Raw genomic sequence first — 23637 nt, 5'->3', positions numbered from 1 at the left:
AGTTCCAGGCAGTCTACGCGAACCCATGGGAGGCTCACGAGCGGGAGTGCATAAAACAGCCATGACGTAGCCGCTGTGGCGTATAGATGGGTACCCCATTCTAGTGTGCATCCTCTGTCGCAGAGCAGCAGACGCTCAACCACCTTTTGGACCTCTCCACTTGAGCGATGAGTGCCTTGGCAGCTGGCGACCATGAGAGCCGGTTGTATGTCTGCATGTCCAAGTTAGTCACAACCCGCTTCCATGGTATGCGGTTGCCACCCAGCTCCATCGGGACTGCCCGAACGCTCACTCCCTCGTTCTTGGTGGGAAGGCGAGGCAAAGCGCTCGTACTCGCGGGACTGCGGGTAGTGGGACAGAACCTCAGAGAGAAAGAGAGGAGGCTGTCGGTCGCAGGTGAGTCCGTTCGTTCGGGCTGTTCCCCGATATTGGCAATCACAGTTGATGGCTTCAGCATATTTTTCTGTTCCCCAAACGCACGCTGGTCCTCCGGGGGCCACATATTGTGGTTGTGACGACAATTTGTCCCTGGCTTTCTAGTATTCCAGCAAGCCACATCGCGATCCTTGCTTGGCATTCAAGCACCTTTGCCGGCCTCAAGCAGTCAAGTTGTTCATTCTGCGCTATGCTGTCTGGTGCCCTGGGTGATAGCGGATAGCGGACTGCGATATTACCTGAACGGATGGCGGACTACGCCCCTGTCTTTCTTCCGTTACTGGCCCTTTGGCAGTGGCAGCTTGCATTGTCGGAGACGAATGTTGACGCATTTGTACTTTTCACACGTTCCATACGTTGATTATTTTCATATTCTTTCAAAGCCCCTCCACTGCTGCCAAAGGCGTCACCTTATGTAGAAAAGTGCTTCTTCTTTTTCTTCCCTGAGGAATACGGGAGAGCCACCCGGAATATGCGGCTCTCGTGCCACCACGCAACCTTCTACCGTGACGATTCTTGCAGCATCCGGTTGGTTCTTGGTGTCCACTCTACTTACAAAACGATACCTCTCGATTGTGAGCGTAACCGTCGCATCTTTGGCACTGCTCTGTCTGCGCACACTGGAAAATGGCTAACGATGGCAGCTCATGTCTTACATGTTCTAAGCAACTGGCTGCACAAAGCCGCGTAATCTGTTGTTCGCTGTGTGAAAAATTATACCGTTTGGGCAAATGCCCTGGGGAGACAGAGACAGCTGCTCGCAGTAAACCTTAAGCATCCTATTTTAGCCTTGGCTGTGTTTGGCATGCTACTTGTTGCATCTGAGAGGTGGCAGTACGGACAAAGACGTCGATATTCATTTAATGTTGACAGGAGATACTAACCAAAGTGGAAAAACTTCAGAACCTGCCGAGTAGTGTTGATGTCATTCAGAAGACTATTGTACTAATGTCAGAAAAGCAAGATGAAGTATTACGCACAATGTCTTAATTGGAGGTAGAGCTAAAGCAAATCCGGAAACGTGTTGATGCTGTCGATGTACGCAAGGAGAAAAAAGAATCAATTAACACCAGCCGTAGATGACGTGAAATGGAGGAGGAGGCGACATAATCCATTAATTCACGGTGTTTTGGCAACGGACAACGAACAGTTGTTGAGTAAGTCTAACGAAGTGACACGATTGGCGAAAGTTCTCGACCTGGACCCAAAAGACGTGGAGACAGTGCATGGACTTACTGTCAAATCCCGGATGATCCATGAAATTATTGTCCGATTCAACAAACTTGTACTTGCTTGGCTGCGGCAATGTAAGGTACCCAGAAGCTCTTATTCCAGAAAACCTGACCAGTCTAAACAGGACGGTGCTTCGCCTAGCTAAAAAATGGGCGCGAGATAAGGGGTATGGCATAGAACGATGCCGTACCCCTTGTTACCCTTTCCGTTACGATGCATGGCATCGTAACGGAAAGGTGTATTTCTACAGAGAGGTCGGGTTGCGTGCAGTTCATTGCGCTTAGGACTTCGAGAAGCTGACATCTAGGAGCCAAGTCATATCCAGATATTCTAACATGGCTGCCACTTATCAAAGTCGTCAAGACCTGAATAAACTTGTTAAAAATAATAGTTCATTCCTCTCTATGCTACACCTAAACATACAGTCTGCCTGTGCTAAGCAAGAAGTATTTTAATCGCTTGTGGAGGAGTTCAACTTTACATGTTCAGTTATTATGCTAACTGAAACGTGGTTATGTGGAAATGATTTTTTACCCTACATAACTATGTGCCAGTTGCGTTGAACCGCAGCGTCAGACGAGATGGTGGAGTATGTCTACTTTCTGAAAGCGATATGCGTTGTGAAAGGGTTGATAATTTTAGTGTAATTTCGCCGGATTATGAAACGTCTGTATATTACGGCACAATACATTGTTGTTCAGTTGTCTTATTTCATGGAAAAGTTGCTTTAATATGCTTACGAATGTAACTGTGTTCATCGGAGGTGATTTAAATGTTGATAGGACAAAAATTTGAGCAGAACAAGAAGGCTGCTTGTTTTTCTTGAATCATATTGTATTTTGGATGTAATAGCGTTGCCTATACGTATAACCACAACGATGAACACTAATATATATATTTATTACTAGTAAATCAACCAGTGTGATATGTGTAGGTGTTTTCAATAGATTACTAAGTGGTCACCTTCTTGGTTATACCTTATATGCCACGGTAATGTCAACCCTCTTGCGAACGAAAGTAAACGTGTAACACAACTTGTTTGCCCAACAACGCTGAACAATTTTAGACACGCAATAGGGAGACATAGCTGGCACTCAATATACAGTTATCTGTAAACAGATCAAGCTTTTATCATCTTACTGCAGGAATTGGTTTCGTTACACAGAGATGCATTCCCATACAAAACTATGCAATAAAAGAAGCAAGGTTGCAAACCTTGCATTACCAAACAGCTCACCAGAACGATTACTTAGAAAAATCAGATGTACGAGACATTTTTACAACGTCGAGATTCACACGATTTGACAATGTTCAAGTATTTTCGTAATAGTCTGAATGCTACATTGCGAAGAGCTTGGGACAGTTATCACACAAGCACGTTTAGTGCCAACGCCGGGCGAAAGATACTCTGGAGTAAATTAACCTCACTATAGGGGTGCTATTACTCTGCTTGCCCTGACAGTGTATGTCTCGAAGGTAGTATTTTTCGTGGCGTTGAACTAGCACACAGATTTAGTTACTATTTCGTAGCGTAGGTGACTAGCACACATAAGTCGGGCGCACTTGATCGTATAAATAGCCACCTTAATAGCATATTTCTTCCTTGATGCAGTAATGCCGAAGTGCTGTCAATTTTCAAACATATCAAAGCGAAGAATAGCGATGATCCATTCGGTCTTAAAATGATACGTAGTACGCAGGTTACGCGTGAAATGCCAAATCAAATAATAGAACAAAAGATAAAATATGTTATAAAAACAACTAGTAGCATACTCTATTTAAGAGATTACGAAAGAGCTGATGATGCTTCATTGATTGTACATATGGAAAATGGCCTGAGTTATTTTGCTGAAAAGCATGATAACGTAGCTCTGCTATGGAAAAAGTATGCCTATATGTGAAATTATTGTTTCTATAGGTTTCTGCCAAACACGCTAGAGAAAGTGCACAAACGTACACCTTGGATAACACCACAGATTATTCATTTAGAACGGAAACTAAAACGGGCTACAAGGTCTACTCCCAATCCTATTGTCCTTATTGATATCAAAAACGCTCCCGCACATGCAATGCACGAGTCTAAGGACTTCTTTTCACAACAATTTCACCTAACTTTATGAAAAGCGAATCAAGAAAAATTTTGGAATTACTTGAGCGATGCTGACAGGCACGTGACGCAGGCTTAGGTTGATGGTAACTTTGTTACAGATCAACAGGTTATCGCTGAGTATTTTAATACTTATCTTACTTGAGTTTTCTCGAAGGCAAGTACACGCGTGAATCTGCGTCACGGGACATTTTTACCATCCCAGGCTGATTTTATTTCATAACAGGCTGCAGTCGCAGTGCTTTTAAATCAAAAAACAAAATCGTCCTTTGGTCGTGATTGTTTGCCGAATATTTCCCTTCATCTTTATGCCGAAGCTATCGCTAAATTGCTTGAGATTTTGTCTCGGTGTTCACTGGTAACTGCGAGGCTAGCTGATGAATGAAAGATAGCTCGAATTACACCCGTCTACAAAAACAGGTGACCGTTTGTTATTCGAAAATTATCCCCCACTATACTTAACATATTCTTGCTATAAATTATAGGAACACCTTGTAGCGAAACAGATACTTCAATATCTTGAGGAAAGCTCTATCATATAGAACATTCAACGCGGATTTAGAAGAAAAGTTTTTACTGTGACACAATTGTTCACGGTAGTTCATTCATTCGAAGCATGAATAGATGATAATGGACAACAATAATATCAGATTTTATCAAAGTGTTTGAGAGAGTTATTCATAATAAAATCCTAAATAAACTCATAAATATTAACCTTCTCAACATTTTAGTTTCTTGGGTTTCTCATTCCCTGCATAACCGAACGCAGACTGTTTCAGTTCATGGTTTTAATTCCTGCAGTCTTCCTCAAGCATCAGGCATACCTGAAGGAAGTGTTCTGGGACCTTTGCTGCTTCTTTCGTACATAAATTATATTGTCTTTTGAATTACTCCTGGAACTCAAATTATTTTATTTGCGGATGATGTTGCATTACTTCATGAAATCAGAGGTGTACATGATCAGGTTGAGCTCAATTCTAATCCTGCTAATGTAACTTATACCTGTAATTGCCGATAAAATTGTTTATCTTTGTTTAACGCTTAAGAAAATTCCTCCTAAATGTACTGACAACCTAACATCTCTTCGTTTGAAACAGGTTACCTGTTACCGATACCTTGGAGTGGAAATCACTATTGACATCTTAGAATCTGCCCATTGATAACATTTCCGCGTCAGATTTCCGCAATTTTTCTTACTGAAGACGTAAACTTCGAAATTATCCTCCTATGGTCAAACAGCTTGGCTATTTCGCATTCATACGACCTAAGCTGTAATATTGTCCTATTGTCTGGTATGCCTATACTAAACATAAAATTAAATGTTCTAAGGGATTCAGCGTAAGGCTCTCAGGTTTGCTATTCTAAATTCAAGTACACCCATTCTCCTTCTAAACTAACGAAAGCTAACAACATTAAACTTGAATCGAGAAGAAAAAAAATGCAATCTGTAATTTGTAAGCTTACTTCTGAATGGTAAAATGGCTATTGATCCGACACAGTTTCTTTTCCGATTAACTACAAGACCTATCCGACATCAATTAACACACCTGCTAACCCCTTGCTTTGCAAGAACAAACATTTATAGGTTTTCTTTTTGTTTCCGACTGGAATAGATTTACACAAGCTTATGACAGACTGTGGGACTGGACGATCATGCTTTTCTTTTGTTTTTCCGCAGGTGCTATCTTTTTTCTTGTCATTTCTTTTGTGTATGCGTGTTTTTTTTCGTAATACAGATATATTGTAAATTGTGTTGACCATCCTCCTTGGACCATATTGGTCGGCATTATGTAATAAATAAATAATAAAATAAATAAATTAATAAATAAAAAGATAAATAAATAAATTTTAAATAAATAAATTACCCTTGCACTAACTCACATGTATAATCTGCCTGTGTTGCCACTGCAAAGGAAGAAAGCAAAAGTTATTGTTATGCACAAAGGAGGTTCCAAAAACTATCTCAGCAAGCACAGACTTGTGTCGTTTTTAGCTCAATTGTTATTTACCGCAGTAACGGGGAACGGCAGTGTATCCGGCCTGAATGCTTTCGGGTTCGGTTGAACTTGGCGTTGAGCCTTCCGCATATTTTCAGGTGTGGCTGAGGATCTGCTCCGGAGCAACAATATGATGGTTGGGACCGGTTTGATATGGTTCATATAGGCGCTCTTAACGGTTCTGAATTGCGGAAATATAACTATTTTAGAAAAATGTTTCGCAACCCCCCTCGCGCATTTATTTGAATGCAAGAATGTTTATGTGCATTCTTATGTGGCGCACTCCCACGAGTGAGGCCTGTCTCAGAAGTTCACGAACGGAGTCAACAGCAAAAGTGGGGAAATGAATGCGCAAAATGAGTACCAGCTGATCCAACAAGTTGAAATCCATATAAAGCAAAGCTTTGTCTCAGTGACCACGCGTACATACATGCACTCAAATGCGCGCGCACTAGCGCGGGCGAACACGTACAGCTTGAATTACGGACGCTCTGAACCCGTCGTGGTTTCAGAGGCGGCATGCGTGAGCGTACCTAGCGACATTCGAATGCATTCTATCCGCAAGAAGCGTTTACTTCCTCATAACACTGGAACCGCGGACGGTCGAAGGCTGCTGGCGCTGCAGGGAAGCCAGTGGAGCCCGCGGTGTGCATGCTCCGCATTGATCGGTTGGCGTCTTTGTTCATCAAGGAAAAAGCCAGGCTGCATCTACGGTCACGAAAGCTTCGCTTTTAAAAATTTATCACTTACATTGCGTACATACAGACACAGGACCGAAAGAAGGACGAAGACGCGCTGTAATTGTGGTGTTTACCGTGGAATACCAACTAGCCCGTATCAAAACCCTGCTTTAAAGACAAGCGCGGTTGGTGGAGTTGCTGGTGCCACCAACAGAAAACAAAGCAAGAAAACAAATTACTGAAAAAACGAACCAATGGGTGAGCAAGCAATTTTAATGGGAGGCTGCCAGTCATAAGTACGAAAGGTTGTAATATCAAAAAGGAATTCACGCTGTTTAAATCGAAGTCTCGTTCGGAGTTCATTATTAAAGGATTATTTTGCTGCGCCAAATTCTTACCATAAGGTCTGTGCACTGTTAAGCCTGCTGGGTATTCTTAAAATTACAATAAGAATTGCTACTGAGAACAGCAGTCCGAGAACGGGGTTAGCTTAAGATAACCTGCACGAGGAACAGAGCGCTCTTGGCTCCAACAGCAGTGATGCCGTCGGGCTGGCAAATATTTTCCAAATAAATTCCTTCGTAAACTCTTGCAGCATTGGTACGAAGTCTGCCTTAAAAATTCACTGTGACAGCAATGACATGGGAAGTGTACATATGGTGCAGCCGCTGCAGTGAAAATAGGCTTCCAGCGGCACATTACTTTCCGAATTTACGCCTCCGTAAACTATTTCAGCACTCAGCATTGGTAAGAAGTCTGTACCAGAAATTCACTCAGTGACACAGCAGTGACATGCAAAGTGTGCCTATGGTGTTGCTGCTGCGCTTCAAAAACCCGGTAAACTTCTAGTATCAGCCTGACTCCTGTACATTACAAGGCAGAATATTATGCGCGCACTTCGTGCACCCAATGTTATTGCCATAGCAGTAGGGTCATTTCCGGCATAGGCGTCACCATGAGGTTCCGTATCAAATGCACAGGCAATAAAATCATCCCCGAGTACCAGGTGATGTATGTGTGAGTGAAAGCTTGCGAGGGTGCGCCGTATATCGCTGCTCAATCTCGCGCACGCAAGCGAGGAGAGCGGGGAGGAAGCGCACCGTCTTTCGTCGCGCGCTAATCTCCGAGGGGAAGGGAGGGAGGGCGCGTTGTACTACGGGCGGCACATCGGGCGCATCCACCCGGACCGCTGTACCTTACAAGCCATCTGCAACAGGGACAGTGTGCAGCGCAATATGTTTTCACGACTTAGTTCGCGTTGGTGTTAGACGTGGCACGAATGTGAATTCGATCACTTCTGCGGCCGCGCTTCCACACTCCAGAGTGTAATAGCAAGTTTCCTCGGTTATCGGGTGAGATGTGTTCATATTTCCATGTGTGCGCGTGGAACCATGCATATTATTTTAGTTAGGCATACTCTATTTACAAGTTTACGTGGCCGATGAAGCTTGTATACTTTCTTCCGTATAGCTCTTCACTAATTTGCTATCACAATCGATGCTTGGCCTTTCGGGAGAAACTGATGCTTTCTTTTATTTCATGGCGAAATGGACAGTGACGAGCAGTCGACAACTAGTCCGGTGCAAAGATGAAAACATGTCGATGGCGTGCATGAGTTTTCTTGTGTTCAGTGATCACCGAATGGCCGTTAGAATATCAGATGCATTTGGTTTGGGAAAACCATCTATTCACCGAATTTTGAGAGAAGCCTTGGAAATAAAAAAAAAGACATATATCCGCCAACATGGTGCCGACACCTCTAAAGCAGAGGGTGCGACGAAAATATTGTTGCATTGATTCGAAAACTTCCTACGAAAACGATAAATTTTGGCATGGTTGGTCATCGGGCATTCCACGTGAGCTGCCTTCGATGCATCCCAGGTTGCACGGAGAGTAGGTAACTGAGCACATCGATAGAGCTCCTCGACACGTGTGTTTTTGGGCAGCCTCGTGATGACGCCTGGAGGTGTTCTGTGAAGTACCGAGCACTGTCCTGGGTGTCTGAGCAAGAAGATCCTAACAGCGTGCTCCATATATATCGCTCGGGATGTCAGCGAAGCATTAACAAGTTTTCGGCATACGCCGGTACTTGCTCCACTCGTGCGGAAGCAGATCGGTCTTATGAGGTGCATATAGTCTCGTGCCAGGTCCGACGAAGGTGACCGAACCACGTATACAGTGTGCCCATGTGGTCAACAGGTATCCCGAGTATGCGCTGTGGTTATTTCCGCTCGCTGCAATGGTGCACCTCATGGGGTGAGCTGCTTCGCCCTGCGCTAAGTCTCGGATCTCCAAGTACGTTGTCTTCTCCGCAGATGGCCCCGCCCCAGATTGCTTGTAGGCAGTGGACAATTACGTCAAGTGCCGCCTGCAGCGTGTCTTGCTTATCGTTACTTGGTCGTGACGAAATCCATAACGTGACGTCAACCACGTAAATTGTGAAGCCCATTTAAGAAATGGCCTCTAATCGCTCAGTCGTACTTATTAGAGTCAAAGAGCAGAGGGCTACAGTGTGGAGCCTTGTGGGACTGCCCCATGTTTGGCTGCACCTTCTCGACGTCTCCGTCTACCCGTAGGGAAAAAGGGCGATCTTGAATGAAGGAGAGAACAAATTCGAGTGGGCGCCTTGTCTTTCCCTGCCTCTATGCTGCCGCGATCATTTCCTCATTCGTCACAGTGGCAAAATGTTTTGGGAGGTCCAGCGCCACAAGGATGCTACGGTGGCCATTTCCTCGACCGAGCGTCTTGCGACACATTACTTTTTCCTTCACTAGCAGGATGCTGTTATGAGTGCCAAGGTTTATTTGAAACCTTGTCGGTGCTTGATGGAATTGACCCTCTGTTTGTAGAAAGTGCGATATGCATGTCAGGGAACGGGCTGATACTCAGCCCGGTCGCACGCAGTGACTGTGAGCGATGCGGGGTGCATGTTCGACAGTGTATCTGGGTGTTTGGTTTCGGTATGGTTGTGGCTATGGAATGCGTCCATCGAGCTTAGATTTGAACATTGGCACACTTCGGTTTTTTCATCGACAAGTTGCTTCTTTCCATATTGTTCAAGATTCAATGGAGCCACCCATACCAGTCCGTCATGGCCTGATGCGCGCGTTGGTGGAAGAAAGGGTCTGTTCGAACTCGAAGAGTTAGAAAAATGCCTGGAGGCTCTGGTCGGTTGCTTGCGGTGGCGTTTTCAGGGAAATGTAAATGTTGGGGGGGCTTGACGGTTTGGGTGGAAGGAACGACTTCGTGGTGTCATCTCAGAGCTGGTTGACTGAGTGGCCAGTTTTGAGCGAGCCGTTTGAAATAGCCCAGCGTGTTTTAGGATGAACTGTCGTAGCCTTGAACATGTACCACATCTTGTGTATTCCCGTTCTTTCATTGAATTATGAGCAGTGCTGGCTCCAACGTTCCTGATACTGGCTCTTGGCTTATCTTCTGGCGACGGCAGTGCGACGTCGAAGTCGCACACGGTCGCGACGTCTTGTTCCATTTTTTTTTTGCATATGTCAAAGTGGTCGCTTGCGCGCATTCTGAACGTGTAGCATGTATGCAGCCGGCACCAGAGCACCAGCTTTTACTTTCGGCTCAGTAGTTCGGCCGAGCGCTAGGCGTGTAACGCCCGCTCTCGCACGGATGTAGTGTCGGGTTGCTGCGCAAGTTCTCTCCTGCGGGCGTACCATCTCATCGTTGGCGCAGTACGACCGGCCGCATGTTTTCGTCCCATCGTCAAGGTAATATACAGTGGATAGTGGTCGCGGCCACAGGGGTAGGACTTCATCGCCAGTCTTTCATGTAGGCAGTGGCGTACCGACTATTTTTACAATAGCGAAGCACTGCACCTCCCTAATTTTCCCTCCCTGTCTCTCTGTTATATATATATATATATATATATATATATATATATATATATATATATATATATATATATATATATATATGTCGGTGTCGTAAAAGAATAAGCACGACTTGTTCTTTTATTTGTGCTGTAAGTAATGACGTGCCAATTTATTGGAAATTACTCCTTGGGGGTGATAAATAAGATTATGCACCTGACTGGACGGAGCACACTCTGTGCGGGTCCGCAGGCGGGGCGTACTGTAAAGACCACCTTCATTGCGGATTTTTTTATTACTATTGCAATAAGAAAGGCTGTATATTGCTTCACTGGCAGTTATCTGTGTCATTTACGGATCTGGTTATTACCAGTTGCCCATGATGAACAATTACAGTCTAATGTCAACAAAATTTTCTGAAGCGTGTCGCTGAAGTGGGACAAGAAAGTCTCTTAAATTTTCGCTAGAATTCTCAAGTGGATATTTAAGAACATGGGTGTTTTGGAAGGCGTTAATATAAGATAACGCTAGGTAAATGATTTACCTACACTTTTCATGTTCGCCTTATGTCCGGGCAGGTGAAGGAAAACAGTGAATCTGCAAGAAGGTTCTTTCAGGGATTTAAGTTTACAAATTTATTTACTATAGGGTTTGTAAAGTTTGTAACGCGAATTGTTGGTGTGCAATATTTTATTCGTTGTTGAAATTAAACTATTCCGTATTTTAGAATACCGAAGCTGAACAAATATTTTGCAACAAACGACTGTTAAAGTCAGGTTACTGTTCTCCATGAGCTGCCGAAAGTATCACGAATTATCCGAAGTAAGAGAACCACACAGTTATTGAAGGAACGCTGAAATGAAATCGGTAATGCAAGTTTTGTGTCCAATATTGCGTTGGAAATGTGACGCTGCTTAACACTTCATGGCTTATATCCTGTGCACATACATGAATATCCAGGAATTTGGATGTGAGAACTGCCGTCGCTGTCGCACAATCGGTAGTGTAACCCGTCCTAATGCAGAGGTTGTGGGTTCGGCTGACACCATCAGCAAGTTTTCTTTCTTTCCTCCATTTCTCTTTATCTCCTGATCTTTTGTATATATGCAAAAACTAGAAGTAATTTCTTCTAATCATTCTTTTTCTTCATTATCCTTGGGATTTATATAGCTGTTACTAACAACAAATCGTGTCCCACGGTTCCTCGTGTCCATTATACGACAACCAGTTATTTTTTTTTCATTTTGGTTTGCCAATGAGTTTTTCTTGCAGTCTAGTCATGCAGCTTTTTCGTCTTTTACGTTACGACCAGTGATGATTTCCTTATAACAGGCCCTGTATATATTGTCTATGGCACATGAATACTCCACTAGCTTCCTCTTTTCCTTTACCAAAACTTCTTATATCTTTCCAGCAATTGTCTATTTAACGCGTTTGCAAAGCTAGTCTTACAGCCGGCTGTCATTCGTGGAAACCGTGCTGGCGACCAGGCTCTAAAGGCGTCAAGCGGATATTCCTTGCAGTTCTTTTCATGGCAGTTTCAGTGATGTTCTTGCTTAAAAACGATCCTTGTCGTCTGTTAAAGCTGGCTATCTATTCAGTATATACAAGCGTGTTACCTAATTATACCGAAATAATAATGCCGGCCGAAAAAGATGCGTCTACATTTGTCTATTCGATATTCGATACCTGACATAAGTTTTGGATTGACATTCGAAAAAAAGTGAATATTCACCCACATCTAATATTTATTACGTAACGAATGATGACACCTTAAATATTTCGTTAGGATCAGATAGGAAGCTTACAAATACTGCCCGATTTGAAGGAACGCAAGTTAAGTAGTTGTCATATCATGAAAATGCACTTATAGTCTACATTATCCCTAGATTTGTTGTGGTTCTGGACGTTCTCGTGGTAGGAGAACTAAATTCTGCGGAACGCGCTTGATCGCGCATTGGCAACACGGCCATGCCAATTACCGCAGCTTTAGAAAGCTCGAATATTGCATTTTGGCCTGTATCTACGGGAAATCTCCCGTAAAATGCTGATTGGTTCGAAAGGCGTGAGAAACGGAAGCGATTTGTTCAGGCCTGCGTAAACGAGCTCAGCCATTCCGATATTTTCCGCCATGTTTTTATGCAGTTTATATGCCTTATTCACCTGCTGTCATATAAATCTGGAGATAAGATTTATTCCGTTTGGTTTTGGTAAATTAGCTTACCGACACGCTTGCGCGCATTCACCAATAAAATGCGTTTAGTGACACAACTGGAATCACAATATGTCAACGTATTCAAATCAGTTTTGTAAGTTACAAACAAACTTCGATATTGTGAGCACAATGTGAATGCCATGATGGCCACAGTGTTGTAAAGCACAATCACAATATGAAGACTACCAACGTGAAGGCAATTGTTTGTATGCAGTAACGGAGCTTATGCTTGGTATACAGCGAGTTTCTGCCGTTCTAGAGCTGCACTCCAGAAGGCTATTTCTGAAGCAACTTTTCTGGCTCACACTTCGGCAAAATATCGCCAATAGTTAATTGGAATCACTACAAGTATCGCTGATTACTAAATAGAAAAGCTTGACATAAAGGCACGAAAATGTCCCTAAATCTAACGACAGAATCGCTAAAGTGATTTCGTGTTTTCAAAGGTGGATAGTTTAGGCGGCCCCAACAAGCACTGGATGATAAAAAAAATATTAGGTTAAACTTGTTTTGGACCGCCCTCTAGCAAGGCACGTCCCGCAGACCACTGGCAGCAGGAAGCACCGTACTCTTAAATGCCTACTGCGCCCGGCTAAGCGTTATCTGCTGCAGCAAGTGGTGGTGAGGCCCGAAAGACTATCCCAGCCGCCCGAGCAAGGGACACGGAATAAAAGAAATTTGAAGGGCGCTTAAGCTTCTCCGTTAAGAATGGAACCTGATAGCACTGAAAGTTCCTTGACTTCTCACGCTTCCCGGCAACTGTAGCTCATGCAACCGTATAGTAGTTTGTACCGGGAAACGCTGGTGGCGAGCTCTATGCTCGAAGGCGAGCTTGCTGGTGGAAACGCGGTCTCTTGTGTGGGTTGATCCCGGAGGTTGCCCAGAGTCGTGCCAAACCTCAAAGGGCAGCTGGAAAAAGGGTTTGTGATTAAGTTTCTACGTAACACTATTATGTTTGTTCCTTTATTCAAATTATAATCCGACGTAGTCGTCCCTGTCGGTTCCGCGCAAGTCGTTCTTTACGAATTTTTTGACGCATTCTACTTCGAGAAATTCATTTATTTCAGTAACGCATATGCGCCACGAAGACGCTGGGACTTTAGCACTGTCACGTTAAAACCGCACTTCTGTGGGTATAATCAATCAATCAATCAATCAATCAATCAATCAATCAATCAATCAATCTTTATTTGTATAATTTCATTTACAGAAAATGAACGCTGGGACAAGAAATAAAAGCTGCTTTTTTGCAGCTTGACAAGCTTCTTGCCCGTATTCATGACAACGGGGACATAATAAAATAAAGTTTGTACACTTTAGTATGTGCAATGTAGAAATCTATAAGTATGAATGTGTAAGGGGATATGTACAATCGGTGATACAAAGCAGTGTGCTTAGTGAACACAAATGACGTATTTGAATATAGGTATAATGTACAATCAGTGATATAAAGCAGTTTGTTTAGTCAGTAGAAATGACATATGGGAATATTGTTTGGATTGGGGGCTCAATATTGGAGTCGGGCATGAATTAGATGGTTGCTGGCCCATGCCGTCTTCCAACTTATCCACGTTGAGGGCGTCGTTGAAGGGAAGGACTGCTTCTCATGGAGAAATACGAATATGGGTTTGTTTACAGTAACTACATCAGGAAGTTGCAGTTCATCAGTCTAGCATGACTGCAAGAGAAAGTGCACTGAGCAGCCGCACAACAGTGGTTTGTAAACACTCAGTACTCCCATGATCCCCAGAAGAGGGAAACGTACGACCACTCAATGCAGCCGAGCCGCCGTTTTTCGGGAGGACTTACACACACACAAACACTTCCGCACCGGTTTCACGGAGCCCGCCGAGGTCCGACTGTCTTCGCAGAACTCGGGGCTTACTTCAAGAACGGTGCGCGGGAGGGGGCTGCCGTAGACGCTCCCGCGTCAACTCCCCCGCTCATAGTAGACCAGGTGGGTGGTGGCGGGTTCAGGCACAGAGCATGCTTCGTCTAACTCGGCTCCAGCAACGGAGAGTCGAGGAGGCGCGTATTGTCCTCCACACACAGTAGACTTAGTAACGCCATGGCTAGAGCATTGCGTTGGCGCTCCAGAAACAGTTGACGCCGCTGTCGCAACTGGCTGGTAAAACTTGCACATCAGCGGGCCGTTGTTAACAATATACAGCATATAACAGATACACATAACTATGTTCAATTGCTCAAAATTTATCATATAAGATACTCTTAACGAACACTTCTGAGAGGAAGATTGGCATCAGTATTGTTTCGTGCCCTTTTTCAATAGTGTGTACGAAGAGGGGGGGAGTAGGAGACGCTGGAAAATGGCCCACTATGCCCTTCTTTTAACTATCCGTGTGCTGAGGGGGGGGGGTATTATCCCAGTCCCCCCGGTAGATTCACCTATGGCAAGCATGGAGTCACAGGCGCTCATGCCATTAGAAACAAATCTCGCTCGATGTCCCCGACCATTCGCTGTCACAATGCTGTCGTTGTGAAGAGCGCCGGCAGGATAAATCGAATCCTACGCGCCACTTCTTCTTTCGCCGCGAAAAAACCATTTTACGGACAGATCTATGCGAGCGCTATTGAGGCTCCCAGTATGAGCAACTGACTAGCCCGTATCAATGCCTTGAACAGTCATGGTTTGACAGGCAGCATGCGTGTGCGTAAATACTGAAATTTAAATGCATTCTATCACCAAGGAGCATTTACTTCCTCATTACCGCGCAGCTGCGGATGGGCGAAGGCAGCTGCTGCTGTAAGGAACCCAGCGAAGCACGCGGCGCGTGTGCTCCGCTGTGATTGGTTGGCGTGTTCACCCAGAAAAAAGTCAAGCCACGCTCACGAAACCTGCCCATGTTGGTAAAGAAAGAATTGGCTTTTAAAAAAGCACGGGTGGTGGCAGCAGCCGAGGGCAGCAACAGAAGTGAAAAAAGCGCGGTAACTATAAAACAAACAAATGAGCGAGCAAGCAATTGGTCGCGTCCCGGGTATAATTGCGAAACGTCATATTTTAAACCAAACATTCAAACTTTTCAAAAAAACACAGAACTTTCAGAGCTCTTAAATAAAAGACTCATTTAATGTACGAAATTGTTCCACATATTTTCTCCACTGCTGTAGCTGCGACGTGTACTGAAAATTGCATTGAAAATGCCACTGCGACATTTTGTCTGGAAAGAAGGTTTGCTGAAGGTAACATCCACACTAAGAAGAGGCTTTCTGGCTCCAATAGCAGTGACTGCTCAGGCACTGGCTAAGTATATTGCTTTCAGAAGATGCGCTTTGGTAAACCATTTAAGCTCTTAAGAATATGAACAAGGTCTTCCCTACGAAAGCATGCAGTGACTCGGCAATAATATGGGAAGATGGGCAGCCATGGTGTTGCCACTCGGATCGGAAAACTCGGTTACCCTCTAGTACTGGCCGGATTGCTGCACATTAAAATGCAGAATTTTATGCGCACCAATCCGTGTGCATTTCTGCCGTCGGCGCCACCGTGAAGTTCCTTACAAAGTCCAAGTTCGATAAAATCATGGCTGCCTGCCATGTGGTGCTTGTGCGAGTGAAAAGCTGCGAGGTTGAGTCGCCGATAGGGGCTCAATCTCGCGCACGCACGCGAGGAGAGCGAGAAAGTACGAGATGTCTTTGGTCACGCGCGATGTTTGGGGGGGAGGGAGGGTAGGGAGGGAGGGTGCGTTTTACTCTGGGCTGCCCGTGCCGCAGCCCTCGCCCACCCAGGCCGCTGATCTCGAAAGCCATCTGCGACTGGGGAAGAGTGCACCGTGCACTGTGTTTTCGCGGCTTAAATCGCGTTGTTGCGAGACGCAGCACGAAGATTAATTCGCTCGTTGCTGCTTCCGCGCTCCCTCACTGTAGCGTTCGACAGCGAGTTTCCGCAGTCTTCGAGTGATATGTGCTCACATTTGCGTGTGCGCGTGTGATACCATGCATATTAATTTAGTTAGGCATGCTATATTTACAAGCTTACACGACCGATAAAGCTACTGTCCTTACTTCGTATAGCGCTCCACTAATTTGCTGTCGCAATCAATGCACCGCGTTTCGGGCGAAACTTCTTTTTTTATTTGGTGTCGAAGTGAACATCGATAACAGTCGCCAACTTCGCGCGGACATGAAAAAATGTCGATAGCGTGTATCTGTTCTCTTGCGTTCAGTGACCGCCTAATGGCTGTTAGAATTATATTAGATGCATTTGGTTTGCGGAAGACGTGTATTCACCGAATTTTGAGCGACGTTTTGGAAAAGAAAAATATTATCACCCAGACAGTGCCGGAACTGCGAAAGGAGAGGGTGAGACGAAAATATTGTTGGAGTGATGCGAAAACATTTTACGAAAGCGATAAATTCTTGCAATGTTTCGTCGTCGGGGAAGAAACAGAATTGTACTCATGCAGAGCAAGGAGTGGAAAATGTGAGATGAGCCAAGGCAAACCGAAAAATAAATGCGCGAGTGAAGAGAGGGAAGAATCAAAGGACGTTGACTGTGTCTTTTTTTTAGGTACCATAGAATTCTGCTCCACGAATCTCTACTTTGAAGGTCAAGCTGTCAAGGCTGCTTTTTACTTCAATGTGTAGAGGTTGTACGTTAAAAACGTGTACGTCGTGTGCGACCAAACATGTTGAATGAGGAATGCTGGATCCTATACACCACAACAATTCCTTTGCGCATTCTGCATTGATAGTGCGTGAGTGTTTGGCCCACAGTTCGAACACTGTGCTGGAAGTTGGAACACCCTCCCGAATTGCCGGATTGAAGCCGCCTTTGCCTTTTTGTAATCGAATATCCTTCATTGGCTTATTCTGCCCTTCTCGTGCTAGGTGTGTGGTACAACCATGGTGAGAGTTGGCGGAGGGAAGGCGAAGAAACGTGCCAAGGCAAAGTGCGCGTTTTCTCGGGCAATCCTCGGGCAATTCTCGAAACAATACCTGTCGATTGTGAGCGTAACCATCACATCTTTAGCACTGTTCGTTCTGCGCACACTGGAAAATGGCTAACAATGGCAGGTCATGTCGTATATGCCCTAAGCAACTGGCTGCACAAAGCCGCGCAATGTGTTGTTCGCTGTGCGAAAAATTATGCCGTTTGGGCAAGTGCCCTGGGGAGACAAAGACATCTGCTCGCTGTAAACCTGAAGCATCATATTTTAGCCTGGCTGTGTTTGGCATGCTACTTGTTACATCTGAGAGGTGGCAGTAGCGACAAAAACATCGATATTCATTTAATGTTGACAGGAACACTAACCAAACTGGAAAAGGTTCAGAACCTGCCAAATAATGCTGATAGCATTGAGGCGGCTTTTGTCCTAATGTCAGAAAACTAAGGTGAAGAATTGCGCAATATAACTCACCAAGAGGCAGAGATAAAGGAAAACTGGATACGTGTTGATGCTGTTGAGGTACGGAAGAACAAAAAAGAAGTCAATTAACACTAACCGTAGATGACCTGGAATGGAAAAGGAGGCGACATAATCTAGTAATTCACGGTGTTTTGGCCACGGACAACGAACAATTGTTGAGTAAGGTTAACGAAGTCGCACGATTGGCGAAACTTCTCTACCTGGGCCCAAAAGACGTGGAGGGAGTGCATAGACTTCATGGCAAGTCCGCGCTGACCCCTGGAATCATTGTTTGATTCAAAAAACAAGTTGGACACACTTGGCTAAATCGTAAGTCGTAAGTTGTAGCTAAGTCGTAACGAGATATTATACCATGACTGCCACTTATCAACGTCCTCAAGGCCTCAATAACTTGCTGAAAATAAAAGTTCTTTTCTCTCTATGCTTCCGCTAAATATTCACTCTGCCTCTCATAAGCATTAAGTATTTCAAGCGCTTGTGGAGGTGTTCAACTTTACATTTTCAGTTATTAAGCTAACTGAAACGTGGTTATATGGAAAGAATTATTTTGCCCTAAACAAGTATGTGCCATTTACGTTGAACGGCAGTGTCAGACGAGGTGGTGGAGTTTGCTACTGGTTAAAAACGAGGTACGTTGTGAAAGAGCTGATAATTTTAGTGTAATTACACCTGATTATGAAGTGTCCGTAAAAAACGGCAAAATACTTTATGTTGTTGTTTACCGTCCACCCGTGGGCTGCATTGACGAGTTTTGTGATTTCATGGAAAAGTTACTGCAATATGTTAACGAATGTAACTATGTTGTGTTCATCGGAGTTTATCCTAATGTTTTTGGACAGAAAATTCGAGCAGAAGAAGGCGTGTTGTTTTTCTTGAATCATATTCTCTTTTGCACGTAGTATCGTTGCCACTGCGTCTAACACGATGGCGACAACACTAATATATTTAGTTATTACAAGTAGATCAACCAGTGTGATATCTGGAGATGTTATCAATGCGTTACTAAGTGGTCCCCTTCTAGTCTACCTTATGCCACAGTACTGTCAACCCTCCTGCTAAACAAACTAGACGTGTAACACAAGTAATTAGAACAACAACACTGAGCAATTTTAGAAATGCAATAAGGAGGCGTAGTTGGCACTCCGTTTACGGTTACCTGTCAATAGATGTAGCTTTTAACTACTTGCTGCAGGAATTTGTTTCGTTATGCCGAGATGCATTCCCATGCACAACTATGCAAAAACGCAAGCAAGGTTTCAAACCTTAGATTATTTACTAAGAAAAAGAAGATGTACAAAACATTCTTACAAAGTCGATATTCATATGATTTCACAAAGTTCAAGACTCTTCGCAATAGTCCAAATGCTATATTGCGAAGAGCTAGGGACAGTCATCACACAAGCATGTCTAGTGGTATCACCCACCAAAAAATACTCTGGAGAAAGTTAAGCTGACTATTGGGGTGCTCTTACTCTGGTTCCCCTGACAGTCTATATTTCGAAAGCAATGCTTTTGGTGGCGTTGAAATGGCGGACAAATTTAACGACTACTTCGTAGCGCTGGTGACGAGCGCGCATTAGGGGGGCGTACTTGGTGGCATAAGTAACCACCTTAGTAGCGTATTTGTTCTTTTAGGTATTAATACCGAAGTGCTGTTATTTTTAAAGAAATGAATGTAAGCAATAGTGGAGACCCATTCGGTCTTAAAATAATATACACTACCTATGTTACATATGAAACAGATCAAGTAATAGAACAAAAAAAGAAACATGTTATAGATAAAACTAGTTGCATACGCTAGTTTAGAAATTACGAAAAAGTTGATGATGCTTCTCTGATTGGGCATAGGGAAATGGCCTTAGTGATATTGCTGAAAAGCATGATAACGTATATTTTCTAAGGCAGATGTTTGCTGATATGGTGCAATTATTGTTTCAATAGGTTCGTGCCAAACAAGCGGAAGAAAGTCCAGAAACGTACACCCTGGATATTACGACAATTTATTCATTTAAAGTGGGAACGAGAACGGGCTATAAGGTCTACTCCCAATCCTATTGTCAATAATGACGTCAATAACGCTCCCGCACATGCATTGCACGAGTCTAAGGACTTATGTTTCACAACAACTTTGCCTAACTTTATGAACTCGAACCGAGATAAATTTTGAATAACTTGAGCAACGCTGACTGGCAGGTTTCGGTTGATGTTAACTTTGTTGCATATCAACAGGTTCTCACTGAATATTTTAATACTTATTTTACTGGAGTGTTTTCGAAAGCAAACACATGCGTGAACTTGCGTCATGCGGCATTTTTAGCATCCCAGCTTGATTTTATTGCATAAAACGGTAAAGTCGCAGTGCTGTTAAATCTGAAAACAAAATTGACCTGTGGTCCTGGTCGTTTACTCAATATTTTTCTTCGCCGTTATGCCGGAACTATCGCTAAAGGGGAGGGGGGGGTCGGCAGCACGGCAGCGGCAATGGCGCATAACCACACATGGCTTGTCTTACAGATTCTGTCGCTTATCGTCAGCAGTGCGGAGCCCAGTTCAGCAGCGGTGGACGTCACCTGGATGAGCCAATTGGATCGTCAAGCAGCCGTGCCATCAGCAACGGACAGCCGGCATATAAAGCCAACACTGCACTCGGCTACCTTCAGTGGGGTCGGGAGCACGGCAGCGGCAATGGTTCATACCCACGCAAGGCTAGTCTTACAGGTGGGTTAATCCTCTCATGTATCAGGACTATGGTTAGATTGCCTATGTCCATTGGTTCTGCTGCTTCCTGTGAAGTGTTTTGAAGTTTTGAGCATGTGATAGTTTAAGCTAAAGATCCTGCTTTCCGGGGATGTAGAAACAAACCCTGGTCCAACTCTGGAAGAAATGCTGAAACACATTTTGCATGTGCAAATTCAAATGGACAACAGGTTCGCCAATTGGGAAGAGAGCCCAGTTGAAATTATGAGTCAATGTGCTGGGGTGAAAATTCTAGAATGAACGGTTGAACACGTTAAGCGAACAGTTCAGCATCAACAGCAGCGACTAACTGATTTGGAAGACCGGGCACGACGCAGAATTATTATTGTATTGGGTGTTCCCGAGACTGAAACCAAAACGCGTGAAGACATCGAGCAGCAAATTGTGAAAAATGTTTCTCCGACAAACTTGGCGTCACGATTTCATCAGTTGAAAGAATACGAATATAGTTGAAAGAAAGGAACGAATATTAGTGTTTCGGACGACTATTCGCCGGAAACAGTCACAAAAAGACGACTATATTGGAAATCGGCACAGACTGATAAAAGTGATGGCGCAAAGGTCCGCGTTGTTCACAATAAGCTTTTTATCAATAGCATTGCTTGCACATCGGACTTCGAGTAGGATGTGCGCGTGAGACTGCGCAATGAACGACCACCTGCCACCGAAAAAGTTGACTGACGCGCAAGGCAGCCCGATATAATATTACTGAACATTAATGCACGGAGCATAGTGAATAAGGTAGAACACCTTGAATATTTGTCATTGTTTCACGACGCAGAGCTTATTGCCATAACAGAAACGTGGTTCCACAGTGACGTGAAGGATGATGAGGTATTTTCCAAGCACTTACAATGCTATCCGCAATGATAAAGTAACACAAGGCGGTGGCGTGGCGCTTCTAGTGAAGAAACCACTCAGATATATAACTGTGTCTTCCATAAACGGGCATGAAAGTGTGCGGTGGAAACTATTTCTTGGCAATAACATTTTGATAGTTGGCGTAATCTACAGAGCCCCAGGACACAGGTTGAATTTTTGTATGCGCTTGACCAGCATTTAAATAACATGAGGCATGCCATAATTACAAGTGTTCTAACAGGGGATTTTAATTTACCAGGTGTCGATTGGGATGTGAGAATTACGGGGCCATTGAAAAAGCCTAGCGCTGATATAATGTTCGAGATTATGCTTGAGCATAACTTTGTTCTGGTAGCTCATGAGCCCACCAGGACACAGGGGCAAAATCAATCTATGCTGGATTTGTTATTTTTGACTAAAGGAACATTTCATTATAAAATTGGGTGGCATATCAGATCAAAAAATAGTAGTTGCAATTTTAAGAATTGGTAACATGCCATTAGAAAAGAAATCCCTCTGTATGTGTGTATAACTTTAGTCGAACTGAATACTTGGAACGTGCTCTTGATAATATGCCGGTTGATAAAGACACAAATACGGTTTGGAGATACTTTGTATAAGTTCTTCTCACCTGTTTAGAACAAGGTGTGCCCAAGAAAATCAAGCGCATAAGAAAACCCAGTCCATGGGTAAGTAGAAACATTATTCATTTGAAGCGGCGACTTAATTGTGCGCGCTGAAGGATGCCATGGCGATGTGCGGAAATAGCCAGTCTCAGTACGCAAGTTAGAAAAGAATTAAAAGATGCGAAGGTGGCATGTTTTTCAACAACACTGGTGGGTTACTTGCAAACCTCGCTTAAAAAATACTGGAAATTCTGGAAATAGGCATTCTAGCGTTGTTGGTAAAACTAGATATCAAAACATATTGTGGCCCCGATGGAATAGCCAACGAGTTTTTAAGGCGTTAATTATTGTGGATGCATATCACATTTTTTGTCTAGATTTTTTGCAATGTCATTTCATAGCAGAGGTGTCCCGAAAGATTGTCTCTTTGCACGCATCGTAACTATTTTTAAAGCGGGCAATAAGTTATTGGCGGAGAACTATCGGCCAATTTCCAATACATGCTCCGTGTGTAAAATGTTAGAACACAAAATATCGAAACGTCTGGTTTAATATACAGAAAATATCAACTTATTCTCCAGCAAGCAACATGGCTTTTGCCAGCGTCTGTCAACAGTGACGCAGCTTTTTGAGGTGTCTCATGGTTTTGGTGTCGCAATTAACAACAAGGAACAAATTGATGTTATAGCAATTGATTTTTCAAGGCTTTTGACCGGATGTGTCACACAAAACGTTTTGAGAAATGGTATAAAGTTGGAGGTAATAGACAAATTGTGAAACTAATCCATGCGCACCTGACAAATAGAAAGCAATATGTTCAAATAGCAGGCGAAAGATCATCCTCTTTACCTGTTTTATCTGGTGTGCCACAAGGCTCGGTTTTAGGACCAATTTTGTTTTTATTATATGTAAATGACATTGCTAATGACTTGCATCCTAACCTTAAACTGCACCTATTTGCAGATAATTGCCTTGCTTACTGTCGCGTTAAGAATGTCCAGGATCAAGTGTTGTTGAACGAATGCTTGTAAATCATTTATGACAGGTATGTTACGTGAGACATGAAAATTAATTTCAAAAAATCAGCTTACATGACTCTACCTAACAAGAAAACCCGTTGCCTTTTCCTTACAGAATAAATATTAGCCGATTTCAACATGTTAGTAAGCTTAACTATGTCGGGGTCACAATCAGGCACATTTTTAATTTTAACGCACACATTGAAAACCTTGTTGGGTCTGCTCAACGCAAACTCGGTCTGTTAAGGCAAAAGTTGAAAGTCTTAATTTCTTAAGCTTATTTGTTAACGGTAAAATGGCTATTGAACAAATAGTTTCTTTTCCCAGTACCTACAAGACCTACGCGACATTACCTGACACACTTTCTCTCCCCTTGCTTTGCAAGAGCAAACATTTATAGGTGTTCCGTTTTCTTCCGCATTATGTGCCGACTGGAATAGATTAACAGAACCTCAGGACGCACTGTGTGAGTAAACGATCATGTTTT

At 43.6% G+C, this 23637-nt stretch overlaps 1 protein-coding gene across 2 annotated transcripts in view; it reads left to right on the top strand.

The window, feature by feature from the left end:
• LOC139048005 (uncharacterized) overlaps window positions 1-23637 on the top strand; it is a 353724-nt gene that overhangs the window by 41044 nt on the left and 289043 nt on the right. Inside the window, exons 2-3 of one of the 2 annotated variants that reach the window (XM_070522327.1) lie at window positions 20425-20605; window positions 22145-22194. In XM_070522327.1, the coding sequence (XP_070378428.1) occupies window positions 22191-22194 (4 nt within the window). In that variant the 5' untranslated portion in view covers window positions 20425-20605; window positions 22145-22190. Of the gene's footprint in view, window positions 1-20379; window positions 20606-22144; window positions 22195-23637 lie in introns of those variants that run through there. The other variant, XM_070522326.1, reaches the window with a different exon arrangement.

Source organism: Dermacentor albipictus, chromosome 7 (assembly GCF_038994185.2).
Source record: "Dermacentor albipictus isolate Rhodes 1998 colony chromosome 7, USDA_Dalb.pri_finalv2, whole genome shotgun sequence".
Taxonomy (NCBI): Eukaryota; Metazoa; Arthropoda; class Arachnida; order Ixodida; family Ixodidae; genus Dermacentor; species Dermacentor albipictus.
Note: the sequence above shows the minus strand (reverse complement) of the source record. Positions and strands in the feature narration are given on the sequence as shown.